At 39.0% G+C, this 14,096-nt stretch overlaps 1 protein-coding gene across 14 annotated transcripts in view; it reads left to right on the top strand.

Moving 5' to 3' along the window:
- LOC106870763 (dihydropyrimidinase) overlaps positions 1-14,096 on the top strand; it is a 181,081-nt gene that overhangs the window by 39,105 nt on the left and 127,880 nt on the right. For 8 of the 14 annotated variants that reach the window (XR_016238426.1, XR_016238425.1, XR_016238424.1 and 5 more), the window contains exon 1: positions 3,911-4,428. The exons of the other annotated variants lie outside the window; for them this stretch is intronic. Coding sequence is in view for 4 of the 8 variants with exons in the window: in XM_089342240.1 (XP_089198366.1) it covers positions 4,111-4,428 (318 nt within the window). In the remaining 4 variants the exon portion in view is untranslated. Of the gene's footprint in view, positions 1-3,910; positions 4,429-14,096 lie in introns of those variants that run through there. 14 annotated transcript variants of the gene reach the window in all.

Below are 14,096 nucleotides of genomic sequence, written 5' to 3'. Positions count from 1 at the left end.
TTTAGACGTATACACATTGCTGTGTATACTTCCAGGTAAAACACACCTGATGATGATCAGGGATCAAAGAATAAATATGAATCTTAGAAATGTCTTGCCTTAGTTTTCTTCTCTTCATTTGGTTTGGGTAGCTTTGGTGAATTTTCCGAAAGCTTACGTTTAAGCATTGTTGTTGATCCCCGGGTCACCCTGATCTAGCAAACCTACGAACAAAGACATTCCAGAAAGCAGTGCATTCAGGATGTTGACGTCATGGCTATGTGGTTAAGCTCGTTTTGCAATCGTGTAGTTTCAGGTTCAGTCCCACTGTGTGGCACCATGGGCAAGTGTCTCCTATTTTAATGCTAGTTTGATCAATGCCTTGTGAATGAATTTAATGGACAGAAACTGTGCAGAAGCTCAGCGTATGTGGCTTTGTATCTGCTGTTGCCCCACCACCACCACCACCACATAACTGGTGGTAGTTTGTTTACCTCCCCATAACTTAGCAGTTTGGCAAAAGTGACTGATAGAATAAGTACCAAACTTTTTTTAAAATCTATACTAGAATCAATTTGTTTCAGTAAAACACTTCAAGAGGATGCTCCAACATGGCCACCGTCCAATGACTGAAACAAGTAAAAGATACAAAATAAAAAAAAATCTTTGAGCAATGTGGTCAGGTGTCAGAAGAGGAGGTCATGATTGGAATGCTTTCTAATCACAGGTCAGCTGGATCAGGGCTGACTTTGACATGTGAGGTGCCAGACAACAAAAACTTAAAGGTGACTAAATCTTGGGGTAATTTTCTTTACAATGAGTTGATTTTTCTTTTTCTTTGTTTTTTTGTTGTTGCTGTTGTGAAATCAACCTCGCCTACAACCCCGCCTCTTTCTTACGCTTCTTTGCACCTCCCGCGTCTTTCTAACCCCCCCCCCCCCCCCCCCACGGAACTTCTCCTCCTCCACCGGCCGGTCCTTTTTCTTTACTTCCTTCCTTCCTTCTCATTCTCCTCCTCTTGGAAGACGTGGGAGGGGTATGGGCTCTCTCATCACGCACCCTTTCTTGTCCTCCTCCCGTTTATATTCGCTCTCTCTCACAGCTACCCTGCTCTTACCTATCGAAATAGGTGAGAGTGGAGTGACGGTTTGGGGGTGGGGGGTGGCAGGATTGCGCCCCACCCATCGCTCTTATTATTACCAGACCCAACATCAGTCATCAGTCACACATGCTTAGACGTTGGCCCGGAACCTGTATAGTTAATAGCAGAAGATATGACAGCAACATTTTTTTTTTTCTTTCCAACTGGATACCGCCAGATCACCATAGTTACTGCTACTACTACTACTACTACAACTACCGGCTTATTTCACGCTCATTCCCCACCCTTCTCCTCTTGTATCAAGAACAGCTACTACTACTACTACTACTACCTCACCAGCCGGCTTACCTTATACCCTTTCCTTTCTCTTGCATCAGGTGCTATTGCCGCGGTGACTACAACCATTGTTACTTTCCCACCACCGCCATCACCACCACCACTACTACTACTGCTGCTGCTGCTGTCACACACACCAACACTATTGCAGCTGTTGCTCATGTCATCAGTGGAAAAGTGTGTGCACTCTCGCCGCCGGCTCTCGTCACTGCTACCACTGCTGTATTTACTACTACAACCATCACCACTAATACTGCCATCAACGTCACCACCACCACCACCACTACTACTACTACTGCAGCCAACATCCATTGTTGTAGATATTTCGTTTAGCAGCGTTTTCTAGGATTTGCTTTCAGTTTCAAAATGACAGCATTGATAAATCTGAGGAAAGAGAAACTTGAGAATGAAAGAATAACCGATTAGAAGAGTGACGGTGGAACGGAGAGATTGGAGAGAGAAAAAGCGAAACAGAGGCCAAAGAATAAAAGAATAGAGAAAATTGAGGACTAGAGAGTAAAAGCGAGAGAATAGTGATCAGAGGATTAAAAGAATAGAGAGAATAGGGTTAAGGAAATAGTTACTAGAGAGGATACAGAATAAAAGCGGGAGAATAAAAGGTGAGATAGAATGAAGAATAGAGGCGAGAGAAGATTGAGATTAGAGAGAATATAGAATAAAGCGAATAGAGCGAAAGAAATACAGATTTGACAGAATAAGGACAAAGGAATAAAGGAATATCGAGAATAGAAAGCGAAACGGAATAACTTGATTCCTTTAGAGTTTGATCTGACCAATTCTTCATCTTCTTGCATTCTTCCTCGACACATTCTTTGCCACAATGATTCCTGCTATGTGGATGATGACGAACCCGGCGATGAGGAGGAGGAGGAGGAGACAGGAGCGAGGAAGGAAACGATGTGGTGGGAAGAGATGTCGCCAAAGTTGTCTGCTGGGAGCAGACGACAGAGAAATCGATTACCCCCCCACTCCCTTGCGCTCTTGTAGCTGGTTTGTGGTGTTGTTGACGGTGCTGGTGTTGCTTAGCCAGACCTATGAGATTAAAGGCGTTCTGGCCGTGACCGTCCTGTCCTTATATATATATTAGGGACTTTGCAATGTCTGCTTTATCTAGGGCGGCCGGGTGAAATTCGACGGAAAGTTGGTTGATATTTCTACCAGGCCTTGCGACTATGTACGGGCTCCATGGTTGGCTCGATTCCACTGACGTTGATGGTGATGATGATGCGGCGGCTTGTCTGCACATGTAGTCTCCATTAACTTCGCGCATTGACACATACCTGTGTGAGAGAGGGGGGGGAGAAACTGCGCGCGCGCACGTGTATATGTAAGAGAGAGAGAGAGAGACTGTCTGCTGCCTGTATTATGTTTATCTACTAATAAATTTTAGTAAAATCTTTCCCTTTATCTAATTTTTTTTAATTAAAAAAAATAAAACAAAAGCAAAAATGTATTTTTTAATGTATCTGTTTGTAAAGAGAGTAAAATGGAGATTGGGGTTCGAATGGAGAAACGTAAGTTGTGTGTGTGTGTGTAATATTATATTAATAAATTCTACTCAATGTATTGGGTGCTTTATTTTCTTTCGTTTGCAAATGAATGCATTTTATTATAAGTAGGAAAGCGCGCGCACACTCCTATACATATATACATACATATGTGTGTATGTGTGTGTGCATATATATATATATATATATATATATATATATATATATACATATATATATATATATTACATATATGGATATATATTTACATGTATACAAAAATGTGTGTGCACAATGGGAACTGTAACGAGCGAGAAAGCGGGGGAGAAGACAGAACAGAACAAGAGAAAATAGAAAGTGAATGAGAGATAGTAGAGGAGTAACAAAAGAGATGGGGGGGGGGGGCGGAGAAAGAAAGGGAGAAGGAAAGAACAGTAACCAAAAGGTAGAAAGAGAGAGAGAGAGAGAGAGAGAGAAAGTGCATTGAAGTTTCTGTAGTAATGTAATCACATGGGAATTAGACGTAAGCCGTTTAGCGCTCATTCATACATTAAGTTTTTTTCAATCTCACTACACCTTCGTAGCTGCAATTCCCCCACCCACCCCACCCTGCGTCTGCATAATATTGCATTTTGGTTAGCGTTAAAGGATTTCGGTCGGAAGCTTTGATGTTTTCATGTATTTCTTTGGTTAAATAGTAATTGATAATATTTCTTGTTGGAAGATATGAGTGCATGAAAAACGACGGAAACGTATCCTTGTTTATATACAAACTTTATTTCAAACTGGCCCACTAGATTCCCTCGCAGAGGCAGTCTAGCCATTCTTACTTAGTAACTGTTCGCACTCCCGTCTAAGCTAAGCTGTATGGCTGCTGTCAACGGTACTGCTACAGGTGCTTTGTACTAATACTGCTACCCTCGCTACTATCTCTACGACTGCTCCTACCCTTACCATTTCTACTGCTGCTGATTCAACCAACACCACTTCCACCATTGCCACTACTGGTATTGGCTACTTATACTCCGGGTCCTGACACTCCGTCCTTAACGAACCGTACTCAGCAGCACCTCAACGAAAACTTTTTTCCTCAAAAAAATTCTTTCGAGTAATTTAAGTCACTGAATCTTCCACGATTTCCATAACCTCAACCATTCAACTTGGTGTCCTTGGAAATATCGCATCATGTCTGGGACTCCGTCCAAGAATGGCACTTCGGAACCCATGTTCTTTATGCCGACATCCAGTCCTGTGAAGCCCCGTGTTAAAACTTCCATGTTCAACGTTGTTGACGATTGTGATGAGAACAAATCACTCCAGTTCGGAGACAATTCCCGGCGTAAAAGACAAGTCCCTACAGCTGCTGAAAAGAAAACGCCAGATAGCCCTGCCAACGGCTCCAATGTGACAACACCCTCTTCGCTGAACGAAGAAATTAAAGAGGACATTCCTGTCCAGGAAATAAGCACAACCACGGCTCAGCCTATAATTTTTTCAGATGGGGTGAGCACCTTAAATTTAATGCTTCTGTTTTTCGTTACTTTTCTTTTTCTTATTCTTTCAAACATTATGTCTTCTGTTAACTTTCTCTTGATGTTCTTTCAAAAATATACATACCATCATATATATATATATATATTTATATAATCGTTTTAATTTTTCTTACATTAAAATTATAGATTATTTTTCTCTCTATTCGCTACATAGATAATATATGTGTGGGTGACTGTTCTTATTTCTGCCCATGTTTTACTGTCTCCATGTGTTCATTCTGTTGCAAAGTTTGCACCATGTATTATGCATGCATGAGGTATTCAGAATGAGTGCAGTATACATGCCTGTTTGTATTTGCAGTACGTTATGTATGTATATATGTGTGTGCATTTTAATTATTAGATTCAGCTTTGAATTTAAAATAATGAGCTCTTTTACAAAACCGAACGTTTATTTACCTAGTTAGCCAGACATGTGTTCTATAACTACTACTATACAGGTTCAGAGACTGTTTAGCCCCGCCATCTAAATATAAGGGGTAGAGGTACTCGTTGTATGAAAGCCTAACTTTAAATATTCTGACTGGTTCTGTTTCTTAAAATTCTGTTAACATGACGTACGTGTTTACACCACTCGTATAAACGTTTACACGCATGCACATACACTGATGCAGTGTATATATGCACCTCTCCAACACATCATACTACAACAGTTCACACATGTGCCTTTCTAACACAACATGCAACACCAGTTTACACACACACACACGCGCGTACATATACCTTACCAGCACACCACACAGTACCTCTCTGGTCCATTACACCCGTACCTTTTTTTGACACACCACATGTACATACCACATCGTACCAGTTTACAAAATGTGGTGTCTCTGAGACACCAGACAGCACCCATGTTCATGTGTCCAACTCCAATACACCTCATGATACCAGTGTTATACATGTACCTTTCTGATGCACCATTCCACAGTCCCCAGTATACGAATATATATATATGTGCAAAACCATTGGTCAGTCTATGACTGGACATAAACTTAACTACTTATAAATACATTACTGCCCTGTGCTGAGATATATGATACACCAACAATATATATATACATACATACGTACACACACACACACACACACACACACACACACACACACACACACACACATAATTCAAAACAGTTTGATTTGGATTCCATGCTACTTCAAGTTTCGAACCACTCAACACTCGTGCACAAATGTGTTTCTCCAACAAACACACAACATTGTTGTATGCATGTTCCTCTCCAACACACCACACAACACCCGTGTACACGTATATCTCTCTCCAACATGCCTCACAGTATCACTGAATTCTTGTATCACTTCAACACACCACGAAAGCACCGGTGTGCACACACATTCCTCGTCTACACACCACACAATATTTCTGTACTCCTGTACCTCTCCAACACACCTTGTAGTACCCATGTACAAAGGTAACCTCTACCACACCTCATCACGCTGTCGTGTACAAAATATGCCTCTCCAGCATAGCTCAAAGCACCGTCTGACACATATCCCTTCTACATATTTCCAAACTCACACACAGCATGACAAACATATCCGAATGAGTCTCTTTTTCCTTTAATCCTTGTTGGCGTGGCGATGACGCTGATGATGATGTCATGGTAGACTTTCTCATCACGTGTTGGATGCTGGACAGAGATTGTCGGCAAAAGAAAAACTACTAAACACTGAGGTCGACAGAATTTAAAAGCATGTTTTATATATACAGCATCTGTGATCCCGTGGTAGGAAAACATTTAGGGGGAAGCAAGAGGAGAAGGTAGGGGAGACTGTTTATTTAAAGGGCTAGATTGAAAAATTAGATTGTGAATAAATGTGTGCATTAAAGGATAGACTAGGTTGGGAGGGGACAGGGAGAGAGGTAGGTAATACATCTTTGTATTAGTGGTTTGGGGGGTAAACTAGGTGGAATCGAATGTAGATAGTACAATCATGCAATCGTGGGTAAACTTGGTATGACAGGTTCAGTGGTGGGGTAGAAAATGCAACCATGGAGTAGAGCATGGATAATACAACTACATATACCGGGGGTAGACAATGTAACATGTTCTATGGGATAGAGAATATTACTACATGTATTAGGGGTACATAATATAGCTACATGAACTGGGGTTAGACAGTATAACTACATGTACTAAGGGAGTCCATAATACAGCTACATGCACTGGGGATAGCTAATACCGCTACTTGTGCTCAAAGGTAGATAAAGCATGTACTTGGGAATAGATAATACTGCCACATGTAACAAGGGATAGAAAATACACCTCCATGTACTAGGGGGTAGATAATGTAGCTACATGTACTAAGTTGTAGATAATACAGCGACATGTTCTAGGGGTCGACTATACCACTACATGTACTAGGGGGTAGATAATACTGCTGCAGATACTAGGGTAGCTGATAAAACAACTACATGTTCTACCGGGTAGATAATGTAATGTTTTAGTTGATAGATAACAGCTGACTAGTCTCAACTACATCAAACTAGTGGTTAAGGGTTACGGTCAAAATTAATTGACAGGATTAGGGGGTAGGTATTTTTTTCCTTATTGCCCCTCCCCTCCCCATTCATTCTCAGAAAGTGGGGAAAATAATCACAACATTATCAGGCCCTTCTGTAGGGCTAGGAATAACTGAAATTGCAGGGGGTAAGTAATTTAGCTTGAAAGTATTGCAGGTTAAGTTGGATGTTTTTGAAAGGAAAACCCTAGTCAAGGAGAGGAATCGGGAGGGAAGTCACTGGAAAGAGAGAGAACTGAGTAAGGAAAAAAAATTAGGGGATACAGCTTGGAGCCTTGATGGGAAGATAAAGTTGATGTATCTACAGGAGGTTGATTTGAGTGTGTTTATGTTGGATCAATATCCAGTGAGCAAGTTCTGTCTGAGTTGCAAAGATCATTAAAGGAGAAGGGCACAGCTCTGTGGTAAGATAAATGGTGAAGAATGCAGGAAGTTTTGATTATTAGGGGTTGTAATTGAGGTCACTACATTCTAGGAGGTTTATATGTTGTAGAATTCCAAAGATTTGGCAGGATGGGTTTGCTGTTGTATCTTGGAATACATCGTGTAATTTGTCCCTCCTGTATTTAAGATAGTGAGGTATGATTGATTTAAGAAAGATTTGGCTGCTATTTCTAATTGGTTGAGCAACCATGCAACAGTCCCCTCAGGAGTTGTTGTTGGTGAGGGGTGGTTTAAACAATGACGACCCCGTATCAGCTTTGATTGACCTTGCCATATGATCAGAGTTATTCCAGTCAAGACCATTTAGTGTTTGTATATGTAAGACTACAGAGATCCACATGTCCTGCCTTTATATAAGACAAGAGAGAGCCGTTTATTCGGTCAGCCCTAAATTAGAATACACAACAGCTGACACATGAGTTGACTGAAGGGCCAATTGAATGGAACCATGGCTCAGATATGTAATCTCCATGTTTACCACACAAAGGTTAACGCATCTACATACATACATATATATATATATATATATATATATATATATATATATATAAAGAGAAAGAGAGTCATCATTTTAATGTCCACTTTTTTCGATGCTGACGTGGATCAAACAGAATTCACTAAGGTGGATTTTCTACCGTCAGGTGCCTCTGCTGTCACCAACCCTTACTTGATTCCAAACAAAGTAGTGTTTCCTCCACAACTAGACTTGCTTTCATGACAGATTGGCAACAGACACCACTTGTAAGACAGTGACACTCTTTTACAACTATCGCATGATGTCAAAACAAGAACACACACACAAACACATATATATATATGCAATGAGCTTCTTTCAGTTACTGTTTAACCAAGTCCACTCTGAAGGTTTTGATCGGCCCAAGCTACTACACAGTGGGACTGAACCTGAGAATACTTAGTTGGGAAGCAGACTTCTTCACCCCTCAGCCATGCATTCTGCATCATGTGGGAAAGGTTATTTTCTTTGGTGTCTAGAGACTCATTCATAGATAAGGTACCAATCCTAATAAAGCTAATTGTGAAAATATCTTTCTCACAAACCCACAGATGAACATACACACACATCTACAGATATCTACACACACACACACACACACATCTACAGATATCTACACACACACACACACATTTGCATACAAAATACAAACACATGTCCCCACAAATACACACACATATATTAGTGCTGGTATTCAGTTCCAGCTTGGCCCTAAGTGAGCAAACACTATGATCAGAAGCAATCCAATCATGACCCTCCCATCTTACTGTATACAAAAGACTACATTGTTTAATGTGTCCTTTCTATTTTTATATGATGGTAGGATATGATTCGCTGAAGATTGTGCTGTTGTTTCTAGCTAGTCAAGTGAAAGCATAGAGGACCTTCAGCTGGTTTATTAATTAGGTTGTATTTATTGTGTTCAGGTTTTGTGGTTATTTTATTGAAATCAATCTCAGTACCATCAACACATTGTTACAAACACATCCATGTAGTGGCAGACTGGGTCTAAAAACATTGGTTGCCAGGAGACTAAGGGGGCTCTCCCACAACTACGAGGGGGCCCACCGGCAACTACAATGCTATCATTTAGTTTTTGTTTTTTTTGTTAAAAGTATTTTTTTCAACTGTTTATAAACACAGCCAAACTGAAATAATTAATGCATTTTTTTCAGGAGTGAATGAAAGAATTCTCAAACTTGAGGGGATGGGCCCCTTAGATACTAACACGGACCCCCATATATGGATTCTAATGCTGCAAGGGCCCACATGCCAAATTGCCCGATGGCAAGTGGGCCCCTGCACCATTCGAATGGTACAACTAACGCAATATATACACATGCTGGTGCTGGTATCGTGTAATAAATACTAGTGTTGGCGCCACATGAAGAGCACCCAGTCCACTCTGTAAAGTGGTTGATGTTAGGAATGGCATCCAGCCATAGAAACCATTCCGAAACACAGTGGAGACTGGTGTAGTCTGTGGCCTTACCAGCTCCTGGCAAACTGTCCAACCCATGCTAGCATGGAAAATGGATGTTAAATGATGACAAGGATAGTGATATCATTTAACACACACACACACACACACACACACACACACACACACTAACAAGTATAACTCAATGGCTGAAAGTCTCAATGTAGGAACAGCAATCAATGAGAAAATCATTTGACAGTTTAAAATCAATAAAAATCAAGTCTTTCGGTTATTTCGATTCTTTCTTTGTGCCACAGCTGTTGTTGTGTAAAAATAGTGCTAGACAATTACAGTGAAACATTTATTTAAAGTTTTCTGTTGTAGTATTTCACTAACGCGTCACCCTCTTTTAAGGAAATTTCCTCCTTCAAGAAAAAAAATAAAAACAATACATAAAATATTTTGAAATGTGAACTTGCACTGATTAACCCTTCCAATACTAACCTACCTGAACCCAGGTAGGTTTATACAAACTTCCTGTTTTAAAATTATCTAAATTACAAACTCTCGTCAAAATTCCATACTAATTTATGCTCCAAGCACCAACTTAATAATGACAAAGCTATTTTACTAAATTCTTAATAATTTCCAAAATTAGTTGAAACCAAGGCAGAGTGTTTCAACAGAAATCTAACAAAACGGTTAAAGTGATTTAAATTAAGAGCTTTTATCAAAATCTATTCATTTATATTTCAAGTACCAGCTTAATTATGACAAAGATATTTTACTAAATTTTTCATTATTTCTGGAATTCATTGAAAAAGAGGGAATGTATTTCAACAGAAATATATCCTGGTCTTATGATTTATCTTTCCATTGTGTTTGTTCTAACCCTTTCAAAATCAGTCTACCTGAGACGACCACCCCTGTTCTTTTATGTTTGCTTTTCATGCTGGCATGGGTTGGACAGCATGATAAGGGGCTGGCAAGCCAGAGGACTACATGATGCTCTACTGTCAGTCTATACATGGTTCCGACAGCTGGATGCTGCCCTTCTTAATGCCAATCCCTTTACAGAGTACACATTTATCGATCCATTTTCCCATGCTAACATGGTTTGGACAAATACTTATTAAGTGGGGCATTATTTTGCAACTGGATGTCCTTCCTGTCAATAAACTTTTGCCTGTTTTTCAAGAGATTTGTTTATTCCTCTTCTCTTCAAAAGTGCAAACTTTCAGGACAATCTGTTAACTGGGGATGTCAATGTAACACCACTGTTTTGCTCAAGTGTGGAATGTAAGCACATACACACTTGTACACTTACACATACACACACTCATCTGATATGCAGAATATCAAACTGAGTGATCGACAGATGTCACACCTACGAAATGAACCAGCCAGTGAAATTAGATTCAGGCTAAATAGAAACACAGTTCAGCTCCAGTATGGCCAAAACCTCGTTATCTAAATCTTAAAACAATTTAGCGGCAGCAGCAGGTAGAAGAGGTAAATCCAACACAGTGTAGCTCGTTAACCACTGAAAATGTTCTAATCCCATATTTGTTTTTTATCTTTTTCTTGTTTCAGTCTTTGGACTGTGGCCATGCTGGGGCACGAACTTGAAGGGTTTAGTTGAACAAAATGGACCCCCTGAACTTTTTGTTTTTTTAAATCTGGTACTTATCTTTCTCTTTGCTCAACTGCTAAGTTATGTGGATGTAAACAAACCAACACCAGTCGTCAGTTGGTAGTAGTGGTGAGGAAACACAAGCATGTGTGTACACACACACATACATACACACACACATATGCACACACACTGTACAGGTAATGTCAATTTGAGGGAGAGAATGAGCTAATGTGTGGCATGAGCATTTGATCACTATAAAATCATTTGTGCAGGTCATTCAGCAAGAAATTGCAGAACCCTCATCTGTTGTTAACCACCAATATATAATTATGAATGAATTTACACTTGTTCCAAGATGCAGGCCACAGTTCTGCCCCTAAGTAACCCAAATTTTGCATAGGGACACAGTATACACTCTGTGCCTTTTCCTGATACTTTTTATAAACCCATGCAAGGCTGGATACTGTTGCCAGTCTCCTATGAGAGCGTTATTACTTTATACTTTTGTCACTTGACTAAAGGTACTTAACAACTTAGCTGAGAGAGAGAGAGGTTCAAATCTTGCCACAGGCAATACCTTATACCCTTGGGTAAGGCATTTAACTATTCTTACTTCAGTGAATAAAAGTACTTCAGTAAAGAAAAACTGGATACTGTTTTGCTAGACTTGTCTCTATTTTATAAATAATTATTGATTTTTTTTTTTTTCCTTAAAGATCCTCAATTACTTTTGCCAGTGCTTGTGTGTGTGCACGTGTATGGAGGCTGGGGAAGCAAGGAGATATCTCTTAAATTTCAACATAAATACCTGTTTCTTTTTGACTGGTTTCCATGGTATCAATAGCATGCGTTTCATGGACGTGTAATTACAACTAATGGCAAGGTGCTATTAGTAGTAATTAGAGAAATTTCTTTTTTCAAGATGGCTGAGCACGATTTCAAGACATATTTGATTACTATTTCTTGCAGGTTAAGTGCCTAATTAGTAGATTCCTCGTTAACTTGACAATAATCAGTTAATTGTTGTTGTTGTTGCTTTTGTTAGGCCTCAGTTGGTCAGTTTTAAACATGCATCTGCACGTTTACGTCCAGCCATGAAGATCTGTCAGCTTAACATGTTCATCGACCCTTAGTACTACCTTTGTAATCAGTCTGTTAATGGCATTAAGTATAGCAGTTGGAACCTTGGTAAGGCTTAAGACTGTAATATCCATGGTTGGGGAACATAATCAAATGCCTTTTCATAGTCCAGCAATGCAATCAACAGGTTCCAGTGATGCTGTTTGGCTTCCTTGAGGACAGCTTTGTTGATGAGGAGTTGTTGTTTGGCACAGCCCTTGGCATCTTTCTTTCTTCCTGCCTGTTTGTCCAAAATGGCTGTAAGAACTCTACTATACTTGAATTAATGTACTGTAATTATAATTGTCAAAAAAAGGATAATAAAATAAGTGTATGTGTGTTTAAAATGTGTACAAGGACCCTACCATAATTGAATTCTTATTCCCAACATAATATCAAAGAACTTGTCTAAGGAAGTTTAATCTTGAAAAAGTTAGTTATTTTGTTTAAATTCCCTCCAAGTTCATAATTACTTCAAAAATTAATTGAAGCACAAATCTACAAAAATAAATAAATAAATAAATAAGTAAAATAGAAAGAAACCAAAAACACCAAGCATTTCAAAAATAAATAAAAAAGGAAAATATTTCCTGTTTTTTTTTTTTTAGGCTTTTTTTTTTATTGAATGTAACTTGTTGAATGGCTTAGCTTGACTTGTTTTTATGTAAAGTTGGTAGGATTAAGTAGGATTAAGTAGGATTAAGTAGGATTAAGTAGGAAGTTGTCTTGTGCTTGTTTCATTCATTGGACTGTGGCCATACTGGAGCACTTACTTGAAGGGTTTAGCCAAAAACAGATCAACCCTGATACTTACTTTTTAAGCTTGGTACTTATTCAAGTGATCTCTTTTGCTGAACTGCTAAGTTGCAGGGACATAAATAAACCAACACTGGTAGTCAAGCAGTGGTAGGTGACAAACACAAAGACACAATAACACACGCACGCGCACACACAACAGGCTTCTTTCAGTTTTCATCTTCCAGATCCACTCACAAGAGTTTGGTCAGTCTGTGGCTATTGTAGAAACCACTTACCTTGCCAGAGATACTATGCCGGGGGATTGAACCCGGAACCATGTGGTTGGGAAGTAAAAGAATATAATTTAAATAAAATATTAATTAATAATTTAATCTTAATTCTTTGTTAAAATAATACTGGATATTTTGGAATTTAATTATTTATTTATTTTTATTTTTTTGCACTTAATTCATTAGTCTGTTATTCATTTATATAAAAATTTGATTTGAACTCATTCCTTTCTTTAGCAACTTTCACAAACAACTTCAAGAAAATTTAGGCCCACTTGGTTAATTAAGTGTTTCCTCTCGTCAAGTAAATGTGTGTGTGTGTGTGTGTGTGTGTGTGTGTGTGTGTGTACACACTCATGCACAAACTTATATATATATATATACATATATATATATATATATATATATATTACACATGTTACATGCCACACACACACACACACACATATATAACACATCTATATACATGTATATATATTATATACACAAATGTCTATATACTTATATGTGTGTATATATATATATATCTATATACACACACACACGCATGTACACACACATACATATATACACCTCCCCCTTTTTTTTTTGAAAGAAGAAGCTATATGCTCGCTTGTCATTTAAATAGTTTTACAGGAACCTGATTACATACACAGGAGACCTCTGCTTATGCCTCATGCTTATATAATTCCAACAAGAAAATGAAAGAAAGGGAAGATATTTCGTTTTACACACACACACACACACACACACACACACACACACACACACACGTGATGTGGAATTCAGTGACAGATTGCCTGTTTCTGCAATTGTGCTAACTAGCCGGCCTGAGTATTAACATTCACCCAAGACAAAGACAGGTATGACTCAACAAATTAATCACACCCTGTTCTCTGAGATTCTACGGGAAGCTGCC

The sequence above is a fragment of the Octopus bimaculoides genome, chromosome 25 (genome assembly GCF_046866305.1).
Source record: "Octopus bimaculoides isolate indiv1 chromosome 25, ASM4686630v1, whole genome shotgun sequence".
NCBI classification, from domain to species: Eukaryota; Metazoa; Mollusca; class Cephalopoda; order Octopoda; family Octopodidae; genus Octopus; species Octopus bimaculoides.
The sequence above is the reverse complement of the archived record's forward strand: the minus strand, read 5'-3'. Positions and strand labels throughout refer to the sequence as shown.